The sequence below is a fragment of the Ornithodoros turicata genome, chromosome 1, assembly GCF_037126465.1.
Source record: "Ornithodoros turicata isolate Travis chromosome 1, ASM3712646v1, whole genome shotgun sequence".
Lineage (NCBI taxonomy): Eukaryota > Metazoa > Arthropoda > Arachnida > Ixodida > Argasidae > Ornithodoros > Ornithodoros turicata.
This window is the reverse complement of record NC_088201.1, coordinates 73062318-73085701: the sequence shown is the minus strand read 5'-3', so window position 1 is coordinate 73085701 and position 23384 is coordinate 73062318. Positions and strand designations below refer to the sequence as shown.

Sequence of the window (23384 nt, the reverse complement as noted above, 5' to 3'; positions counted from 1 at the left end):
TGTGTGTTCTTAATGTTTCTGAGCAACAAGTTTTGCAAAGTTTGGTTCGGAGGGAGTATGGAACGCCGTTTTGTGGTCAACGTGGCCAGAGTGCCTCAAAAGTACTCCTGCCGCATTCTGGTCACTGTTATAAATGTGAATCCCTGCCACCATCAGCAGCTTTTAAGTAGATTCATGGCACATGAGGAACCTGCGATGTACACCATCGCACACAGTCAAGAAAAATGTAGCATTTAACCTTGCTTTCCTTCATTATAACAAACAAAAAAAAAAAGAAAGAAAGAAAGAACACTAGAGAAAGGGTCGGCAAAACAGTGAGTGTTTTGTTGTTTTTGATTCTATTGATCTCTCACTGTCAGGTTGCACTGCCGATCTGTTCACAATCATAACTAACTAATACCTTAGCTTTGGCCAATCTCATGTTGCAATTTTGCTTCAAACACAACATTCAGGGATTCTTATGAAAACAGCAGCATTTCTGAAAGATCCTGGAACGGCCACAATCTCAAGAGGTAGTACGATTCTACCCGTCGTCATATTTCGTCCGCCAAGCCATTGCGCGGAGATGTTGGCTCCATGCCCATTTCAACACAGGCTCACCCGCGCTCGCTCGCGCGTCGTCGCTTGTCTTCCATGCCACCAGCCAGCGCTGCGCGCTGCCTGTCGCGCATGCGCTGTTCTTGTTGGCTTCGCTTTGGCTGCTGTAACGGTCGTTTCTCGTCGCCGCGTGTAGTTCGCGTAATTGCGAGCGTTCCAGCAAGTCTAAAGCGTTTTAGAGGCTTTGTATTGTTGTTCTCACCTGGTGCTGTCGTTCTTGCAACCCGTCTGATATTGCAACTGTCTGTAAGTGGAAGCGTTTCTTCTAACCGCGAGCAAACCAGTCGGTCTCGTTTGACATGTCAAAGAGTGAAGACGCTACCTTGCATGTGAAGCCAAATCGTTCTTCGCCTTCAGGATTATTGCCGTTTCAGGTGTGTAATTAATATAACTCTGAAGTAATATGTTCGACTGCGCCATGCATTCTCATTGTTCGTTTTACTCTATTTGCAGGGATCTGCGCAACGACAGGGAGATAGAACGCCAAGTGAAGTCGACTGTGTACTTTGTGCAGACGGTATGTCATATGTCTCTACACTGCTCTACATATAGGTGTCCTGCCATCGTATTTTCTGGAACGATATTTCTTGCAGGTTCAGCGTGTATGACGCAGCGGCCTTCAGCAAGAGAAACTCAAGCACCGTGTTCAAATGCAGTGGGGACTCTTGCTGGCCATGACAACGCTTAGAAGTGCTTTTTCGGAAGAAGGACAAGTTGGACCGGAAATGAGGACCTAGGTGTGCTCTTTTGCGCTGTTGTTCACCGTTCGATCATTACCAGTTTTTGTGCCCCCGTGAGTTCAACGCTTAGGTATGTTGATGATAAATGGATATGCGTTAAAAGGTACGTACTCCGGAGTGGTGAATTGTTCTGGTGAAGTGATTCGTTGCTGCTATCTCCTGTTTCGTGAGGGTTCTTGTCGGTACTCATATACCGCAGGCATGAGGGGCTTTCTTTGCAGAACATTTCAGTAAACCAAGACTGCAGCATTTTCAAGATTGCCATAACCAGCATCAATGCAGCTCTCATGTCAACATCAGCATCAAGACAGCTCTGATGTGAGCATCAGCCATCTTTGCTATCTTTGAGCGCTATCTTTGAGGCACCACCACTTGGACAGGCAGACCGCCTCTTGCTGTATACTTTTTCTTTCTTTTGAGACACTGTTGACGTGCGAGTGGTTACGCAGGCAGGCTGCATATTACTGTATACCATTTCCCACCATGCAGCAATTTTACCGTTACGTCTAATATTAATGCTACAAGCCGTTCATTTCTTCCAGGGCCATTGCCGAAGTGCAAGTGGTTAGGCAGACTGCCTACTACTGCATACCTTTTTTGTTTCCTTTCAGAGACCACCTCTTACTGTGTACGTTCCCCCCCCCCCTTTTGAGACACCATTGAAGGGCCAGTGGTTACGCAGGCAGGCTGGATATTACGGTAGACCATTTCCACCCTTTTCTTTTCAGGCTACATTGGCAATGACAGTAGTTATGCGGACATGCTGCATATTTCTGTATACCCCTCTTTTTTTGTTTTTCATTTCAGACACAATTGGCATGCATTGGATGATGCAGGCAGACTGCTTAGTGTACACCACTCGTCGTTTAGTCTATTGAGGTGCTCCAAGTGTTGTGTCAGTCTATTTCCTCTCCGAAAATAAAATGTTGGGCTCTACACACACTGTTTACACTCAAAATTATTGTAATTATTAAAAATAAGCATATTAATGCCAAAATATGCATGGGGGGGGTAAATATGCATGGGGGGGGTAAATATGCATGGGGGGAGCCCCTGCCAGCATTATCGGGGATCCGCCGGGGACCTGCTGGGACCGAATACTTGCTGCCGATGTCGGTCCTTAATCATCCCGGTGTTGCAAACTGGAGGAAGGACCGGTATCGGCTGGTGGCATGCCCCCGACTTTGTAGGATTCTTTCCCGATGCTGGACCGGCTTCGCCCCGGTCCTTTGTGCTGCTTGGGAACGTTCTTTCAAAATTAAAGACTGCGGTGGTGCTTTTGAGTGCACTGTAGGGTCATGCTGTGCGTCCTGGAAGAATTTGAGGAAGCTAGTCGTCATTAGAGGTTTATTTTCACCCTGTAATAGACGATATGCATAAATCCCAGATGCCAGTGCAATGCGGTACATCTTGTGAGCCTGTTCGTTCCTTTGGCACCATCCTTCTCTCCCTCATTCCGAACCTGATGCCATCAGGAAGGAGAAGGAAGCGCCAGGGAATGAACAGGCTCCCAAGACACTGCATCGCACTGGCGCCTGGGATTTATGCATATCGTCTATTGGGGGTTAGTTGGACTCCACTATCGGGGTTAACATAACTCCATCATCAGAGCTTACTATACTCCCTCACTGGCATTTCATATACTCCCCCACAAGTGTTTGATAAGCTCCCTCACAGGCTTTTAGTATGCTCTTCCATGGGAGTTAGCCTAACTCCATTGAAGGTGTTTAGTGTACTCCATCACATGGTTTAACCTGAGTCCATCAGAGGTGTTTAATATACTCTGTGACAAGGGTTAACCCAACACCATTGGAGGGGTCCATCATACTCCAGCATATGGATTAACCCAACTCTGTCAGAGGTGTTCAGTATACTCTGTCACAGGTTGAACCCTACACCATGGGGGGTGTTTATTATACTCTGTGACAGGGTTTAGCTCAACTCCCTCAGAGGTGCTTAATATACTCCGCAACAGGGGGTTAACGGAACTCCGCTGTGGGTTTTTAACCTTACTCCCTCTTGTCCTGGAGTTAAGGTAACTCCTCAGAAGCCTAAAATTTTGCACCTGGGAGTTACAGCTTTTTGCCCCGACAAAGGAGTGTTTTTGACTCCCTTTTTTCTCAGAGTGTTCTATGCCTCAATACGACTGTCCTGAAGGTGGATATTGAATTCCGTGGGCAGCGCGAACGTATGAGCGACCATATTCACAAGTAAAGTCACATTTGGCCCTGTCGAACGATGTTAAAATTTGGGCGCTCGAAATTGGTTTGGTCCTGCATTAAGGTCGCTAAAAACTCCAGTGCAGGGCGCACCACATAAAAGACGACATAATACAGAACTGTGAACTGGAGAAAAGCAGTATTAGGCAACTGTGTAATTGTCAAGGTGATATGTCCTAAATCACCTCTTTGTGTATTGCCCTGTGTTTATGTTTTTAGCGTAGGCTTTTAGCGATATTGAGTGTTCTTACTTTCGATTCACTGAAGAGTAAAAAATGTTAGTTTCTAAAAGAATACAGCATGCGTAGTAATATACAGGGCGTGTGCAAATAAATTGCAGTCGCTTTCAAGCAGGGGCAGATCTAGGATTTTTCCTGAAGGGGGGGGGGGGGTCCGCTATGGACAAGTGCCAGGTGCATGCTGGGATTGGTCCATTGAACCCTATGTTCAAGTCTGGAATTGAGGGGGGTCCGGACCCCTGGACCCCCCCCCCCCTAGATCCGCGCCTGCTTTCAAGTACATGTAGAAATGCCACGACACACACACTGTACTGTGACCGGTTGCCTATTTGCCTAAACTATATTTTATGTACACCTGCGTATACGATATGGATATACTGCATATCGCCAGTTCGCAACGTGTTTTTGCCACAAGCTTGGGAAAAACAAGAACATCGTCATTCCAGCCTGTGCAGTGAACAGGATCTGGCGAGCCTTCCACACAGGAAGTGCCACAGGCTTCAACACCCTAACTGGAGGCAGCTCTTCGCACAGCTCGTCTATCACATTTAAACTAATTCAGCATCTCTATTTAGGATTACTTATAGCTCTCAGGATGATGCATGGTTCATCAGTTCAGTATGTTGTGTCCTTTTAATGAGTCTTGCGGAAGGGTAGATGAGCACTCCTTTCGTCGTGACATTGTGTACCGTTGCTACAATTTCTTGAGCAAAACTGATGCACAAATGAAAAGCAGCGTCTGTCTTTCAAATATGTATGTTCCTTGTAACTTCTGTATTTGTTAAGTGACCCATGTTGTCCCCCCTCATGTAATGCCCGCAAGGGCCTTTGAGGTATATTCATGAATAAATAAATATCAGAACCAGAAAAAGGTGTAACATCTATTGTAATACCTATCCTCTCTGTGTGTACGATACATAAACATTCTCAGAAGGTTTGTTGTCACACTTTGCCTCATTGTGCCTAAAGGCTAATTCCACCTCTTACATCACCTCCACATCCTCAATCTCCAAAGCTGTAAAAGGCTAAATCAGGTACTACATAAAAAAGGGGAAAGGAGGAAATTAAAAGCTGAACATCTAAATTCAAAGAAACCTGTTGCTTTCTTGGGGCTACTCATGTCTCTGTCCTGGATGAGATCCACATAGAAAACAGCTTTTCTGAGCCTCAGTGATTGATTCCCTTGATTGCCCTGACTGTGAAGAAATACTCATCGGCTTGGTGGCAAGTGGGCTTGTTTCTGATAGTGCGATTTGGAATAAGGGCAGCAAGCAACATCTCTCTACGGTCTTAAGAAGGATATCAACATAACCTGTCAAGGCATAGCATTTCATATTGCTTTCAGTAAGTACAACACTGCTCGTAGAAGTTGCGACCATTCATGTTGGGAAAGCATGCTGGAGTTCCCTCAGGCAGTGCATCCAGAACAGGGAGTCAGGTTCATAGAGAGCACCTTATGAGATGAACAGCGACAGTGCCCAGCGAGGACACTCCAGAAATTTTGTGCAGGTTTAGGGGGGTCACGCCTTTTAACAGTTTTGATGGAAAGCAGGGTGTGTGCAACACTGACCTCTGGTGTATGAGTTCTTGTTATCTACAATCCGGTACCTGTGTTCTAGTAATCTGGAAAAGCCTTAGCTCTCTTGCAGGAAATTGTTATGAATCGGAGTGTCTTCTGTGGAAACAGGTTGTCATTGTCTTTCTATCCATCCTTCTTAGTTGCCCTAGCAAAAGCAAATATGTAATGCTGCAGACAATATCTAATTCTAGCACACTAGTTGCTTTGAGTGTTCTCAGGCTCCTGAAATGGAGCTACCTTGAGCGTACGCTGTGCCATGTTGGCAAGAACATAAATCAGATTGCCTTTGCTTTTGAAATTGGCCCTTCAGTGCTCCACGTGACTGCAAGAACGGTATCCCCTAAACAATAGGCAACAAGAATGATTTCTACAATATAATGAGCTTTGTAAAACAACAACTTTATTTGAAAATATATTCCAAACGCCGGGTGACGACCTTACAATGTAGCATCCTTTACTGCAAACACTGCTTAACATAACGACTAAAAATGGAGCGTAAACGTTTTGCCGCCTATCTGGGTGGCATCATCAGTACAACAAGGGCCAAAGACAAGCACCTCAGCCTACTTATCAAAGAGGGCATCATACACATCCGATAGGGGGCCACTGTTTGTATTACAGGCTGATGCATCACGTCCGATAAACCAGGACTCTAAGCACTTTCTATGGCCTCATCGCTAGTCATGTGCAAAGGTTACCGCACCATCAAAATTTAATACATGTTCATCAGGCCAACAATAGTAGACTAATTTGGTCCTGGTTTCAGTAGCATTAGAAGCCTTGGGAACGTCCCTTGTGTGCTCTTTTAGTCTTTTCCCACGTCTTTTGTCCGTCTTGCCAATGTAGGTTGTGTCACAGTCTGTGCACTTAACTTTATATGCACAGTCTTAATGCCTGATGGGCACAGTTCCCTTCAAATGGCCTATCAACACCTTGGATGAAAGGAATGCACACCACTGATTTGACTCCGTCGATGTTGTTTGTGACTGTTCTCTGTTGTAGCGATGATGCCGCCCGGATAGGCGACGAAACGTTCATTCTCTTTGTTCTCAGTTGTTGTGTTAAGTCGGTGTTTTCAGTAAAGGATTCTACATTACAAACTTTGTTTGAATGATGATTAGTGGCAAGCTTCATACCCTGGGCCACTACTCTAACAATTGTTTGCGTTAATGTGGTGAAATGGGGTAATCAGCCTTGTAAACAATTTACTTGGCAATATATTTATTTATCTGTCATAGGTTGAAGAACCGTGTGGTGTTAAATAACGGAGGGACGTGTAATTATACAAGACTGATCACCTAAAGGCCTTGCTTCACACTTGATTAAAATGTGATGCATATGTAACCCGAGGAATGCTGCATGGTGGCGATATGATAGGTTCTCCTCACGAATTGTTGGCATGGTTGCGGTTAGTCAAGAAACTGCATATCCAGTTAATGGTAGCAAGTTCAAATTTTAATGGGGCTAGTTTGGCCAACAAGCAAGCATAAAACACAGTGCCAAGAGCCCTCACACACACACAAAAAAAAAAAAAAATACTGCATCTACGTGAACCCAGAAATCAAGACAGTTTAAAATGCTGTGACCGAATTATGTTACTTTTGTCTAAATACCCTTTTCTAAAGCCATGCTGGAATTTAAAAAAGAAATTTATAGACTCAACGTGGTTAACAATGTGCTGGTATATGATGTGTTCCATTAGTTTACAGGGAACCCTAAAGTGGAGCAGGTTAGTAGATAGAAAGAGCACAGTTGACACCTCTTATGAGGACAGAAATTAGCTTGTGACCTATGGCCATGACTCAGACACGTACAAAGCACCTTTCACACAGATTAACGCATCTTCGTTCCAGCACTTCCACCTTTCATCACTGCTGTTCATCACTGTTGAGTGGTCTGTCATTCTTGTAACACAGATCTTAATTGAAATGCAGGTGCATAAGGGATGCTCTGAAAGAAAAGCGTTTGGTGTTAGCCCTCTTAATGTTTCCGAAAACAAACTTCACAGTGACTATTCTTCTGAAATGAGCAACTCCGGAACGAAAGGAAAAACTATCTCTGGCCACATCATTGTATCCAACTGAAACATGACAGTTCAATTGAATAATGGCAGTTAAAGATGATGATGATGATTCAATTTTAATGGCGCATAAACAACTCAGGCTATAGTGCGCCATACCCATGGGAAAATTGTGACTATTAAAAATCAGACTATTATACTAAAATAATATTATAATAAAAACAATCAGTGGAAGAAAAGGCATAAACAATTGTTTGCATTGTGTGGCTGGTGTCGAGTTTTCCACACTAGGTGTTCAATAATAATGTACGTAGATATGCTATAGCATCAAAAGTACAGCGATATACACACTCAATATGTGGTGGGGATATGTGAAACCAACATAACACATACTTACATTTCAAACTTCCTTGAAAAAGGCAGTCCAGGCACGTTGGATTTGTTAGACTCGATGCAAAGCCAGTAAGCACAGTGTGGAATGACTGATTCATCTTTCGAAAGCAGAGGTGCAGCCACCACGACCTTTCGCCATCTCAATGCTTCAGAGCGGCATAGCCTAGTCAGGAGCCATCAGATGGGTCACATATAGTATAACTGGGTTCCTGAAGCGGAGGGTTCTGTGGGATACGTATAAGAAAGCATACGTGCTACAGAACAGCTACGATAATGATCGAATGCACTTGTATTGTTTTGAGTGCGTGGACTTGTAACTGAAAAATAAATGCGCTAACCTTGTTGAAACTGCTTTTCCGTCAGAACCACACGAGAGCACACTTTGTTTCTTTAGATGAAGGTTCAAAGAATTCAGCTTCAGCATTTGCAGTACATCATCAGGTCCCGATGCTCCTTTGATATGCAGCAAACAGAATTTCGCTGAGGCGAGTGACTGTCGTAGCGGTTCGTTGCTTTGCAGCAGATCAAGAACAGTACGCCGCAATGATAGGTGAAACGTTCAGGTTATGGCGAGCAACTCCAACACCAAATACAATGACCCGAAAAAGGTAGGATGAGCCGGAAATCACACACTTTCGCAAGCTCGTCATATGGCAGCCATTACAGCTGACCGGATACGGAACCATATGGAACGCAGGACAACATCAACGCAGATTGAAAAAAGCAATCGCAAAACCTACTGCATGTGTTAAATGCAAGGTATATTTTTCTTTTTGAGACTCTGTAACAAAAACATATTAAAGGGACTATGAAATTTCCCGAACCCCCATACTTTTTTTCGATGGAAACTGTTCTTCCCGCAGAGAAACTAATATGCCACAAATTTTTCCGGACGAAATCGCTCCACTCTGCGAGGAGCGCGCGCTGGAAATGTCTCTTCCGCGTTCCTCCTCTCCCGCGCATATTTCCTTGCCGATGGTGTAACTGTACGGACCGCTCTTCGGTTCCCCGTTACGTCACCGGTGTTGCACAATGGCAAGTAATGCCGCGAGCTCGCGCTGTGGCTGCCGCCACTGCCGAAATCTGCCGATCGCGCGAAAGCTGCTGTCATGGAGATTTCCACTCCCGATGAACGCATACGCGGGATCCTACGGCGCATGCTCCTGGCGGGATTCCTCGGCTCGGCAACACGTCACGATGACGTGTTGCTGAGCCGGCCGTGGTCGCGTCAAGTTACCCGTTGTGTCTCCGCTCGGCAGCTCGTCACGGCGCGGCGCCAGCTGTCCTCCCTTCGCCGCTCCGTTTAAATTCGCTCCCGAGAAATCCGCTCGCGCGACGAAAGTAAAATTTCGGTTCTAGACTCAGAAAAATGTCTTCTTTCGAACGAAACGAAGAAAAAAATCGTTTCATAGTCCCTTTAACATATAAATGACATTTCATAAAGGGAATTGACAGAGTTTTGTGTGACCATGTGACGCGTTTGAGCCAATTGTGGGTGTTGCCAGTGGCCCTCATGTTGACGTCATGTTGATGGTGGGCCGTGGTGGATATTCTATATAAACGTACGTTTTCTCGGTTTGACGCTAGGCGTGCTCTACTCGGATGAAGTCGAATGTTTAAAATTCGAGTTTGGAGAAACTGTGGGGTTTTAATGCGTGAATTTTCGCATGGAGAGTCCGTGTTGGGTGCTCTATCGACTGCAAGTACGAAAGAGCTCCCACAACTTCTGGTCAGAGTCCCTTTAAGGAAAAAATAAAATGAAGATTTTGACCTCACTAATGTGAGGCCCGCAACTCCACATCACTTGCACCAGTTACTTTGGTGGAAAACTCCTTGAGTGATGATGCCAATGAAGGTGAACAGGAAGATGGTGATGATGATGCTGCTGATTATGATTAGTGGTGGGGGTGGTAGTGATTGCGACAGAAAGAAAGTAGACACACACTGAGATGTCACAGAACGCGCAAACGCGCAACACGCAAACAGTCGAACAGCAAAACCCACAAAACACACATAGGCTCAAAACTTGTTGTCTGCATCAATGTCCCGGAAAAATTTCACTATGGCGGAGAACGCCCGGTGTCTGACACTGTGATTCCAGGGCCCAGGTACTTTTGAAACGCTGAGCGGATGGCTGTCCAGTGCTACCAGCTCCGACTGTAGAAGAGGACGAGCTTCAGTGTATCGTACGCAGGACATCAAAATGTGCTCTCCACCTTCCACAACACCGCACATGGAGCAGTTTGGGGAGGCTGCTTTCCCGATCATGTGTAGAAAGCTACGACTGTATGGGACCTTCAGACGAAACCGGTGGATTAGGGTCTCCATGGACCGAGGAAGCGAGGGTGGGACCACGAACGAAAAGTCTGGGTCGATGTGGGTCAGTGGCGGCCTTCCAGAATCACTGTGCCACAGGTCTGGCTGTCTCCAAGCAAAAAATCTGGATAGCGCAAGATTCGGAGAAATGACACTCGAGAGTAGTGGAGTCATCGGTTCTGAGCAAAGCCCGTGCTGATTTCGGAGGACACAGGAGGCTGTCCATCGTCACTTGTGCGAAATTCAGCTCCTGTAAACTCTTAGTGCTGATGACGACATCTTGAGAATCATTATGCGCTCACCCAAAAATGCCATCGGGCGTTCTCAGAGGTCTCAACCACAAAGGTTGTCATCGGATTCATGTTGGTCATCAGTGGACGTGACGATGTTAATGGCATCCCTAATTGGGGCGCAGGCATCATCATGCCGGTCAGTGTGCACATACTTGTGTTGTCCACAGCTGTAGAACCTAATTTCCGCACTAAATGACGCAGCTCTGCAAGTGAACAGTTTTCATCACGCAATGGACCATCTGTATAGTGTACTGAACTTGTTAATGTGCTGTACGAGGGTACTAGGAAAGGAGACGCTGCTTGACGAAAGTTGCTCGAGGAAATGTAGGTCACACCATAAGGAGTTTAGTAGATAGGAATCATTCCACGAAGATGATAAGGCAAAGGAAGCTGTCAAATGAAAGATCAGTAACGCGATGTCAGCCACTTCAAACGAATAAGGTGATTGGCTTGTTTGGTTGATTGTATTGATCTCTGCCGCTGTTATTGTGAACATCTTCGGGTCATCCCTGTCTTAAAGAAGGGTAAGCCGTCTGCTCAGTTATCTTCATACCCTCCCATATCCCTTACTTCCTTGTGTTACAAGAGAGAAACTGATGTTCTGAGGCTGGAACAACATAGAAGGGACAGATAAAAACAAAGCCTCAAATTACCTAAGAAATCAACGATGAAAGATGAAAGTCACTGAAAAGGTTAGCCAGCTGTAGGGAGCGAATCCACATCTTCTGGATTACCGGTCCAGGGCTCTACCAATTAAGCTAAGCTAACACGCCTCTTCAGCGACTTTCGGGGTGCGTCATCTGAAGGGACGAAAACCAGCCACTCACTCTCACTCACCCTCCTTTCACTCTTACATTTTTTGCTCACTCATACACACATTCATACGACGGAAATCGACGCAAGCGGCACCTGTTGAACAAGAGAGAAACTGATGTTCTGAGGCTGGAACAACATAGAAGGGACAGATACAAACAAAGCCTCAAATTGCCTAAGAAATCAACGATGAAAGATGAAAGTCACTGAAAAGGTGAGCCAGCTGTAGGGAACGAACCCACATCTTCTGGATTACCGCTGGCTACAGCTGGCTAACCTTTTCAGTAACTTTCATCTTTCATCGTTGATTTCTTAGGCAATTTGAGGCTTTGTTTGTATCTGTCCCTTCTATGTTGTTCCAGCCTCAGAACATCAGTTTCTCTCTTGTTCAACAGGTGCCGCTTGCGTCGATTTCCGTCGTATGAATATCTGTATGAGTGAGCAAAAAATGTGAGAGTGAAAGGAGGGTGAGTGAGAGTGAGTGGCTGGTTTTCGTCCCTTCAGATGACGCACCCCGAAAGTCGCTGGAGAGGCGTGTTAGCTTAGCTCAATTGGTAGAGCCCTGGACCGGTAATCCAGAAGATGTGGGTTCGATCCCTACAGCTGGTTAACCTTTCCAGTGATTTCCATCTTTCATCGTTGTCTTCCTTGTGTTGACAAGTTATTAGAACAGATTATACAGAAGAGACATGTGTGGATTCTGGATCTCGACCATTACTTCCCAGAATACGTCGCAGCCTTCCGGGAAGGCACAGGCACTACGGACAAACTAGATGAATGTGACATCAGAACTGGAAGAAGCAAATGAATCTACTTTTTTCGCGCTGGCTGTCTACCTGAACACATTCTGCATGCCTACACGTCATAACAGATGATAGGATCAAAGAAGGTCTGTTGCTGCATCTTATTGACTTCCTGTAGAACAGAACATGTGACGTCGCTGCCCGGGGCACGTAAGCACCAGGCGACCTTTCTAGCGTGGAGTCCCTCAAGGCACCGTGCTCGCTCCGACACTATTCCACTATCCAATTTATTCGTAGCTGGGATTCGCAAAAGATTGCGGCCTACTCCGTATTGACCACAGCTGATGGTCTACGCAGACGATATCTGTCTCCGCATAATTGGCCCGAACAGGGATAGAATCCGTGACTCGGCGAAGCCGCTCTCATTTCAATCAGCGAGGACTTATCTAGCAGAGGGTTGGAGCACACACCTGAGATGTCCCAGTGCCTTTCACGTGGGAAGCATGTTAGAAAGGACTTCCCGGGGATCAGCGTCAATGGCATCCCTATCCTGATATGCAAATCGTGCATGTACCTCGTCCGCAATAATCTACAGTGCGTTGCGCTTGACACTGTCTTTCACGGAAAGAAAACTCTAAACCCTCAGAGGAGAATCGTGGATGAAGGCGCGGGGTTGCAACTCCCGCTCTATGTCAATACTTCACCGAGCCTTCGTTCTATCGAAAATCTACGTGGCTCCACATGTAGACCTGTCACCTGTTGCGTAACCGATGCTGAAGATGCAGCGACAGGCCTCGCAACGACTTCACCGGACCAGGCATTAGAACATTCTGCGCGAGATCCATGAGGACCCATAATTTATGGTGCTTCTTTTGCGTGACGGAGGCCTCTATAATGGCTCAGGTTCAACTCGGTCTTCTACTTGGAGTGCGGAACAACCACTGAGCTTACCTACATCTTGTTTCATCGTCACCAGATCATCATCATCAGCTACAATCGTGATTCGTGACAACGGCCACAGTTGACGCCAACAATGACAAGCTGCGTCATCATCATCATCATCATCATCTCAGCATCACCAGGCAGCCTGCTTCAGACTGTCCTGCGCCGTACACTCTTAAAAATGAGGAGGTGGTTGTGGTGTTCTTGCCGTTGTCGGCCTCACAGAGGTGGGCAATGTCACGACTGACGCCCTGGGGAATGTGCGTCCTGGGCCGACTTCTAAGGGAAAGGGACTTTTTTCTGCCCAAGAAGCATGAAATACTAAGTTAACTTGACGCTAAGGGTAAACATCAGGTCGCACGGTAGCACTTCTTCTGCCTGATACAAACCCGTTTAGTCTTCAAGGACAAGGCTGTTAAAGTCGGAGTAGATTATATGTAGCATCGCTTGAAACCCTGCTTCATTCACGAGCAGAAGTTCATTCAGACTACCAGAAGAGCATGCACAATATCTTAGTTGTTTATTAGTGCGCAATTGAAAAGCTCCCTAAAAAAAGCAGCCACGAGCGGCGCGGTGCGACCTTAGATTATCGGCCCGATCTCCAGGCGTGACGTACGTTCGTGTGATCAGCCTGGGGAGCAGATACGAAGTCTCATTTCTCCACGGTCACGGCGCGGCGCCACTTGCCGGGGGCTCTCCACGTCACTGGGTGATGTCTCCACCACACTCACCCCCTGAAAGTGTTGTGAGGAGGGCCTCCGAAGATGGGCAATGAACGAAATAAAGAGAAAAAAAAGGTGTTCCTTCACGAATTTTTTGCGGACGATCTATCGAACGGATTTTTGTTCTGAAAACGGCTCCGGTATCAGGTGACCAAAGGGACCAGATGTTCTCATTGGGACAACTTTGTAGCTTTTATAATTAAAAAAGTTAATTATTGAAAGTTAATTAAGACATTGCCTTAGGAGTCTGCTAATGCCCTCCTAAGGAGTGCCCTTCAGCATATGCTATATTGCAGTTGATTTCATCTCGGAAAAAGTGATATACATATATATTTTAAAAAAATATGTTCGCATTTAGCTGGGACACCCTGTATATGATGGACAACCGTAATATGCCATGGCTTTTCATTCGAACGACGTATCTTGTTATACGGGTATTCCTTAAAAGTTATGAGTGTACATCCATGTTTATACCAGGAGTTAAATTGCAGGCATGCAATTATGCAGTTCGCAGTAAACAATACAGTGAACCCTCGTTATTATGACCATGGTCGTTCCCGAAAATTTTGGTCATAATGCGGAATTGTCATATTAACGAGGGGCATTTGCAGAGGTTTCACTGCATTGTTCCCCAGGAGTATGGTCGTAAAGCGCGTATGTCAGATTATCGGGGGTCATATTAACGAGGGTTCACTGTATATTATACGTGTTGACCTGACCGAGAATGAGGAGCAACCTTAGCTTTCCACGCCTATTTCTTTTGTTTTCACTTTTCTCTTCACTGATATCGCTTAAGAGGCATTTCTCTGAAGTCTGTGCTTGGTAAGCCTCGTATAACGACGTGAGAGCCTTAACGACTGCTGGGGCTTTATTCCCTTCTGAAGTACGAACCGTCCCGTTTCCTAGATTCATTATGAGATGCACACGGGACACGAATGGTTACGTTACCTACGAGGACAAATGCTCGTTGGAAATCATTTGGAACATATATTTTTTCACCCGCTGGATATGAACATACTACCTTCATAAACTGTCACGCAAAATATTTCCTTCGAAAAGCGTGTATTTTGCTGAGAAAATTAGTTTGCAAGAATGCGCTCCGCGGCGACACTCTTCCCCAAGCCAAGTCTGGCGTGTGGTGACGTCAGGCGGCCGATCACTTCATTGGCTGCCGTAAGCGTCCGCTCCCCGCCAGAATCGTCTGCTAGCTCCGGAATCGTGGCGACTTATACCCTTATCACACGGGCAGTCTTAACCGCGGTTACGCTTAACCGCGGTTCGCGATTGTCACACGTCTGGCGTAACCGCCGTTAGGCTGCATACCCACATGCGGTACATGCGGGCGGAAAGCGCTTGCGACTACTTGCCGCCCCGCAGATCGCTGCCGCTGGCGAAGCTCCACGGATAATCTCGTCGTAAACGAAACCGTCTGAGAACGCATCTTCCAACATGGCGACCGACAGCGATGCGGAGTTGTTAACTATTATAAACGTCCTGCTTCTCACGTCTCTGCTTTTGCGAAAGCGACAGCAGAGACGCGGGAGTCGCAGATTTTGGATCCACCCCCTATGGCGCCATCTCAATGACGAAGGTCAAGCGAACTGTCTTGTTGCACGATTGCGCAGCAGTGGCGAAGCCTTCTACCGCGAGCTCCTGACAAAAAGTTTCAGTTGCTAGCGCTCGTGATTATAAACACGGCGTTCCCTTTTCACATCAACTAACTTCCTTCGAATGACGCCTGCTGCATTTGACACTTTGCTGGGCTATGTTCGAGGCAGCATCGAACGGAGGGACACACGGTGGAGGAGAGCGATTCCCGCAAGTGAACGATTGGCGCTGACTCTCAGGCATGTTTGAGTTCTACAAATCAGCATAAAATATTTGGCAATGATCACAACCACGATGTGTAGGACTAGTGTGATATTGTGGAGCAAGGCACCTAACGTGAAAATTACTCTCGCTGACTTTGTGGGTTTCGTTGTTTGTGTGCCATGAAAACTCCAGTCATATCATCAGGATGTTTGGGACGTTGTGTAATTGGTTTTAGACACAGAAAAGAGAGAGAGATGATGATAAGGCAAGCATGCTGGTGTGAGGCACAATGCAGATACATAACCCTGAGTTTGGGGACAACAAGAGACAACCATGCACACGAAACTCAAAGCCAGTGCGTTTCGTGCAAGTTTCATGTGCGTGGTTGTCTCTTTTGTCCCCAAACTCAAGGTTATATATCTACATAAAGACAGAGCATGACACTTATGTCCTGTCAGAGCATATGAGATATGTCCTCTATGTAGGTTCCTCGCCAACGGAGACACTTTCCGAAGCACCTCGTTCAACTTCCTTGTAGGACGAACCACAGTTGGCAGGATCGTACATGATACGTGCGAAGCAATATGGAATTGCCTTCAAGGGGAGTACCTTGCTTTTCCCTCAACAACTGAAGAGTGGAGACAGGTAATACGAATCAATTTATTGTACCATGCATGCATGTAGAATTGTGCAAGAAATGCTGATTTTAGTACTCTGAACTTCATTCAGATTGCATCGGATATGGAGAGAAGGTGGAATTTTCCTAACTGCATCGGCTGCATAGATGGCAAACACGTGATGATTGAGAGCCCTGCCAACTCGGGCTCTACAAATTATAACTACAAGGGGACATTTAGCGTCGTGCTCCTTGCTCTTTGTGATGCGCAGTACCGGTAAAAACGGACCCAATTTTCTCTTCCCTGGGTTAAATGTCTCTACTCTGCTGTTCGTTGCAGCTTTACATATGTGGACATGGGGCACCTCGGAGGTGAAAGCGATGCAGGCATCTTTTCTCGGTCACGGCTGTTGCAAGTGCTCCAGAACAATGAATTTGGAATCCCTGGACCAAGGAATGTTGGGTCAGCTGGGCCAATTCCTCACTGTATAGTTGGGGACGAGGCCTTTCCCCTCTCAACGTTTTTAATGAGGCCATACTCAGGAAGAGGTATGTAAATCAACAAACAAAAATTTGTTTTGGTTACACATTCTTAGACTGTGTCCCACAATATTTTGCATCAAGATTACGTGATGTGACGAATGCAACATCCCTTGACATTTCAGCTGCGTGTGGTTATCAACAAAAGGCATTCAACTATCGTCTGTCTCGAGCGAGACGGCTCATAGAGAATTCTTTCGGCATCTTAGCCAATCGTTGGAGAATACTGAGACGACCATTTAAGGCAAAGCCGGAAAATGTGGAGAGTATCATAAAACCCTGCGTCGTCCTCCACAACTTCGCGTTAAAGACTTCGCCTGCGTCCTCCATGCTGTACAACCCACCAGGTGCGAATATATTTCTTCGGCTGAAAGAAATATTATTCCTAAGGCAAGGGTGCTGTTACAATTCAGGATACACTGACTACGAAGACTCGGTGGGAAATGTACGTGAAGGCGCATGGCGAAGGGTTAGCAGGCAGCTGGGATCGCTGCACGAGCTCGGAGGAGTAGGCTTCACTCAAAAAGGTTAGTGAATTCAAAATAATCAGACAGTGTAACATGTGAACTAATCTAATTACAGGACAGCTGCAGAAGTGCGTGACAAACTTGCACTGTACTTTTCAACAGAAGGGAAAGTGCCGTCGCAAGATAACCACATATAAATCCAGGTAATTTTTATTGACAAAGCCAGATACATCCACTTTTATCCACTTTATCCACTTGGATATTGTAACAGATCTAGTTTACGCAGAACACTGAGACACATAAAGAGGACAGAAGTACGTAATAAGTATGTCTCAAAAATTGCCACTCCTGAGCTCCAATTCATACATGGTTTCCTCTATCTTGTGGAATGCCTCTCTTCTTTGTGATTTGTCTAGTTCGCGCAGGCGCATAGCTAAAAACTGACAGAAGTAATAGCTTTCATCTTTGTCGGCTTGTATGCTCTGCAGTTTAGAAGAACAGGCATCTAAGGACCTCTGTATAGATTCGTCAATTGTGTTGATTGGTTTTGATTTCTTGTTCCTGGAAGTAAGAACAAGCAAAACTTTGCTGAGAGCGCTGAGACGTAGATTGATTTCTTGCAATTTAAATGGAACTGTGTAGCACACTTTGTTGTACATACCTGCCTGCTGCACTACAGCTTTCCTGTGGCCTTTTTTGTGCAGCCGAAGGCACCCTGCGTCAAGCATCGTATGGATTCAAGCATACTAATTATTCTGGCCATGCAGGTGAATAACGAGCACCCAAGAACACACTCACTCGACGATGCTTGCCTCCTGTGATGATAGCAAAACGGCATCAGGCTGCACGAACACCTCCTCATACTGTTCATGTTCATACCTGGATAATCACATAACGTTTTACAAATGTTCTTCCCCAGTGGTTGCCATGTAAATAGTTTGATTTATTTTATTTATTTATTTATTTCGTGGTACGTTAAAGGCCATTGGGCACTACATAACGGACGGCGGACACAGCACATATAAGAACACACTAGGTACATACTATATGGGTTAACATGGGTTATATAAATAAATTTTTACAAAGACACAAAAGGTACAGACTTCAGCTACAAACTGTTCTTTCATTGTCCCCTATGATGAGTGCGGTGACTGTTTTTTTGAATTCTAAAGGATCATGAAGCACTGCAATGTTACGAGGTAAATCATTCCAACATTTCGCTATGTAACAACCAAATGAGTTAAGGAAGAAATCATGGTGGCAATGTGTTAGTTCAACCTTGTAGTCATGATCCAGTCGTGCAGAGATAAACGCCGCATTTCTTAAAAAGTTTGTGCTTAAGATTGTGTTGTGGTAGACCTTATGAAAGAGACAGAGACTGGATACTTTCCTACGTAAATCTAATGTTGGGATATCAATAGACGACTTCATTGTTGTTATACTACTATATGGAGAAAAATTATTTAAAATGAATCGAACTGCGCGGTTCTGCACCGCCTCAACTGCACAAGAGAGGTTGGAGTGGTAAGGACTCCAGATGGGGGAGGCATACTCAAGTATGGGCCTGATGAAGCTCGTGTAGGCAGCTTTTTTTGTTATAGGTGGACAAGAACGAAGGTTGCGGCGGAGATACCCAAGGGAGCGGTTAGCTTTCGCTGTGATGTATGTAACGTGCTCAGTCCAAGTCATGTCACAAGTGAGGTGGACGCCAAGATATTTGTAGGTCTTTACATGTTGTAGTTCACAGGGTCCGAGGTTGTACGGGTGATTTAAGCTTGAACGGCGAGAGAATGACAAAACCTTACACTTCTCGGAATTAACAGGGAGTTGCCAGGCCGTGCACCATTGAAAAATTTTCTGAAGGTCGTACTGTAGTAATTGGATGTCAGAGAAATTAGTAATTGGGTGGTATATAACGCAGTCGTCTGCAAACAGTCTCACCCTACACGATAGATCACAAGGCAGGTCATTGATGTAAATCAAGAAAAGGAGTGGACCTATTACCGAACCCTGCGGAATACCAGAAGCTACATGAGCGAGACTGGAGGTGGTACCATTTGCAACGACATACTGTTTCCTGTTTGTAAGGAAGTTCCGAATCCACGTAAGAACCATTGGATCAATGTTAAGACTTGATAACTTGGTTAGAAGACGAGAATGTGGAACCCTATCGAAAGCTTTCGCAAAGTCTAGGAACACTGCATCGACTTGTTTTCCTTTATCAAGATTATAGAGAATGTCGTGTGTTAGACCTGCCAGCCTGATTAGTGCTACTGCTTTTTTTTGTGTGTGTGGAATCTTGTCTCAACATTTAAGCATATTATGTTCGAGGTGTGTCAAAAAAGTAGCAAGACTGATTGTCATTTCTGTGAAAGGTGATGTGCAATACATTCATATATGAATCCTGCATGATGCGTTCTTGTTTTGCAAACCTGGGCAAAATCCTAAATCTCACACTCACATCAAATTGAGAACTCCCACTGCTGTGCTAGTGCTGGGGCTGGAACAGCTTGATGCGGCAGAGGTACTGTATATATTTAGAGCATAAATGTTTGTACCATACATCTTGTACATTGCAAAATTGTGAAATAAATTTTCTTTGTGCATTTCCTATTTGCTCTGTCTAGGAAGGACAATTCTATCTGCATATTAACGTACCTGCTACGTTCCGGGATGTTTGTTATGATGCTGAAACAAGTTCAGCAATGAGTTTCTGGATAAATGCATTTCTTAGCCTGTATAATTGCGTTGTGCACTGCACAAACCCATCAGCAGTGTCGTTTTCTTTTCTGTGTTTACGGTTGTCTATCTCTTACCTTTGAGAGATACCCCCTGAAACTCCAATTATGCCTTTCACTAAATCGTAATACTCCCAGTTTGGTGCTCCAGCACCGCTTCTTTGATGCTTAACACAACGATCTTTTAAGTTATTCCATTTGCTTTCACACTCCTTTCCTATAACATTTTCGTTTTTAACTTTATCATCTGACACCAGCCACACAGAACAATTTTTCTTGCTTACCGTTAATGCCAAATTTTAGTCCGATTTCGCACCAAGTACTTCTCTTTAGCACCGTATCCTTGTACGTTGGCAGTGATTTATCGTACAAGCACGGGTATGATCTGATTTCTGCAATAAAATCGCCCGTTGGAAAGCGTCCACTCGGCTGCGCCATGACGCCGTGACGGCCCGTGTGGATCGTACGCGGTTGTGGTTTCTGTTCCGATTGTGCTGAGGTGTCGTTAATTAGTGAACAGTATTGTGCCTGTGTGTGCAGCATATATATGATACGACTAAATACATTCCTGTCAGTTGGAGATTTATTCCATGTGCCATTGTTGCATGCTGCGTATGACCATTCAAAAAAGAAAATGCGTATTTGGTCATGTGTTTTGGGGTTTCCCACAGATCGCTAGCAGATGAACTCTATACTGACTTTATTTTGGTATCCATGTTGTTGTGCTTGTGGAGACGTTGCGCTCCTCGTATCAGTAAGATATGGTAAGCGCAATGTTACACAGCTATGCATTCATCGGTCCGCTCTCCGCCTCAGAGATACCAGTGTACATGCGGTTCAGAGCCCATAGTGTCGACCACAACAAGGAGATGTCATGATGGTCGACGACCTCTTCAAGTGAAAACACTGCTCACTGCGCCGCGTCTTCATGACTATGCATTTGTAACCAAGAAGAAGCACTATATGTCAATCCGAATGTTCGTTCACACTTAGCAGCACCACTTACCAGGCTCCGGTACATTCGTGTGGCGAAATCGAAGCTGGCGGAGCTTAGGCTCCAACTCCATAAAACGTTTCGTCAAGAAGAGCAGACGTGTCGCCTAGACAGTGTTCAGTTCACCACCTGTCCTTTCCACGACGTCCGATGACGCTTCCTGCTCGGTCGGCTTGCCGGCGCCGCGACGCCGGAGGAATCGCAAAAAAGAACGAAAAAGACGGCGCGGCCATATGACGTGAGCGGCTGGCAGCCGAGTGAGGGGGCATTTCAGCCGCGCAGCCGGCTGTGCTGTCTGGGGTTTTTCCTCGGTTTTCCTCAGACGCTTTCAGACATATGTCGGCACAGTTCCCCTAGAAGTCGGCCCAGGACGCACATTTCCCTAGGGCATCAGTCGTGACGTTGCCCACATACGTGAGGCCGACAACGGCAAGCCCTTTCACCATCACCACCACCAGCCGCGCAGCCGCGAGATTCAAAGCTCCCTCGCGCGCCAGGATTTAGCGCTACGCTCAAACTTTTTGTGCGAATATGTATCACATGGCTCAGAATCGTAATTTCTACTTCTCCCGTCATATTTTATTCCGATCATTTCCATTCTCCTTTAAGTCACTGGCACGCTCATACAGCAATTGAGGACATTAGACTTATCGTGGAGATAGTGGTATTACTTGTAATTTGGGCATCCCCAGATCAAGATGCACGTATCTTTGTCGTCTTCCAACCGATAGGTTTGAAGTGAGTGCGTTATCTTACTACAGTGTCCCTATACGTCTAAGTTAGCTTTAGATAATGTGAAGTCATTCAGTCAGGACCAAAATGTGCATGTGCAGAGATTATCTTGTGCGATACAACTGATACGTCAGCAGGTGAGCACCCGGAACGATGCAGTTAGTTGTGCTGTAATCTCATTATATTTAGGCAAATAAATACTAGTTGACACCAATATCGAGAAGACAAACGTAGGGACGTGCGGAGGAGTTGTGTTACAAAAGGACAACAGAAGATTCTGGCTTCCGCTCACTCATCTACTAGAGTACTGTAGAGTTCTTTGGTTAAAGTCGGGATTCATTGCAGAGATTCTCAGTCGAGGGGCATAGCCCGCGAGCTGTACCATATAGCACTACACAACAGCACAATAGGGGATTGCAAACAATAGTAGTAATATTAGGTTGAGAAACACAGACAATGAGAAACTCAGACATTGCCACCAGGGCAGCGACACAGTCGTTCGCATATTTTTCCTCGCGCGGCGCGTTTGCGGAGGCTTGTCCGCGCGCTTATAACATGCAGAGACATGCAAAGAAGGGTCATACACAAAAAGTACGAGTGAAAATATATTTATTAATGCCAATTGTAATGCCAATCAGGTTGCGATATATTTATTAAAGCCAATTGTGCTGGGAATTGTGCCAATTGTGATGCCAATCAGGTGAAGGAGAAAAACCCAGCCGAAAAACCTTCACGACCTGTAACAGAAGAAACACAATACACATAATAAAGAATACATACATTTATTGCTCTCTAAATATTTCCATTAGTGTATTAACAATTACATTTTTTAAAAACTCTTTTGTTTCCGCCCCTGAAAGAAAACATAAAATTAACATCGTCACATTTGCTTACCACACGATAACTCACGTTGGACACAGCACTGACCTGAAAAGTAGATATTGTTATTATGCGAAACCACACTTATATTTCAATAATACATACAATGCTGTGGTGGCAGACCCCAGTAATCTGTAAGTGAATCTAAATTAATATCAATTTATACATTTCATTAATACATGCACTGTGGCGACGGACCCCAGTAATCTGTAAGTGAACATCATTTATTATGCTATAACTTTTACTTACATTCAGGCGCTGGTCTTGTTACTGGCGTGTATGCTGAAAATATATTATCAATTAATAACACACACACACACACACACACACACACACAACAACAACAACAACAACAATATACGCGACACAATAATACATACACATCGGCGGCGGCGACTCTGGAGCTGAAACAAGAAGTCAAATTTAAACATCTTTTTCATATTCTTTATAATTCCTTACCATTTGGAAAAAATGTTGGACTAGAGCTAAATACTGAAAAAAAGACAACAGCCATGAGAAAAAAGAACTACACTGTAAATAAAAAAACTTACTGCTCTGATCCGATACTGGCGTGTATGCTGAAAAGATATTATCAATTAATAACACACACACACACACACACACACAACAACAACAACAACAACAACAACAATATACGCGACACAATAATACATACATATCGGCGGCGGCGACTCTGGAGCTGAAACAAGAAATCAAATTTAACCACCTTTTTCATATTCTTTATAATTCATTACCATTTTCAAAGTATATCGGACTCGATCTGAGTTCTGAAAAAAGACAATATCCATGAGAAAAAAAAGAACTACGTTGCGGATCAAAAAACTTACCGTTTTCGTTGGACATTTTTTGGAATATGTGTCAGTCAAGTGAGGAAGAAACTTTTAAACGCGCGCATCCTCATTATCATACAACCTCCTCTCCACTCTTTCCCATTTATTACCATTCGAGCGAGCCCACCTCCTCATTCTC

At 45.0% G+C, this 23384-nt stretch overlaps 2 protein-coding genes and 2 long non-coding RNA genes across 5 annotated transcripts; 2 read left to right on the top strand and 2 right to left on the bottom strand.

Moving 5' to 3' along the window:
- Positions 1 to 2275, top strand: LOC135378391 (uncharacterized). 2 transcript variants are annotated; one of them, XR_010418346.1, is made up of 5 exons: positions 1 to 971; positions 1051 to 1114; positions 1191 to 1655; positions 1949 to 2036; positions 2145 to 2275. It is a non-coding gene; the product is annotated as an uncharacterized LOC135378391 (long non-coding RNA). The 2 variants fall into 2 exon arrangements; XR_010418345.1 differs by having other exon boundaries at positions 1949 to 2275.
- Positions 2276 to 15919: 13644 nt separating this feature from the next.
- Positions 15920 to 17258, top strand: LOC135371291 (uncharacterized). Its single transcript, XM_064605406.1, has 5 exons — positions 15920 to 16073; positions 16158 to 16593; positions 16710 to 16931; positions 16998 to 17111; positions 17167 to 17258. The coding sequence occupies exons 2-5, from the start codon at positions 16401 to 16403 to the stop codon at positions 17256 to 17258; spliced, it is 621 nt and encodes a 206-aa protein (XP_064461476.1). The 5' UTR covers positions 15920 to 16073; positions 16158 to 16400.
- Positions 17259 to 17383: 125 nt separating this feature from the next.
- LOC135371215 (transcription factor Adf-1-like) lies at positions 17384 to 20227 on the bottom strand. The gene is made up of 5 exons (XM_064605319.1): positions 20074 to 20227; positions 19868 to 20006; positions 17850 to 17930; positions 17713 to 17766; positions 17384 to 17612 (listed from the first exon to the last, which is right to left on the bottom strand). Exons 1-5 carry the CDS (start codon positions 20225 to 20227, stop codon positions 17384 to 17386), a joined length of 657 nt encoding a protein of 218 aa, XP_064461389.1.
- Positions 20228 to 22178: 1951 nt separating this feature from the next.
- Positions 22179 to 22676, bottom strand: LOC135400816 (uncharacterized). Its single transcript, XR_010424650.1, has 4 exons — positions 22644 to 22676; positions 22500 to 22526; positions 22425 to 22442; positions 22179 to 22368 (listed from the first exon to the last, which is right to left on the bottom strand). It is a non-coding gene; the product is annotated as an uncharacterized LOC135400816 (long non-coding RNA).
- Between the last annotated feature and the right edge of the window lie 708 nt (positions 22677 to 23384).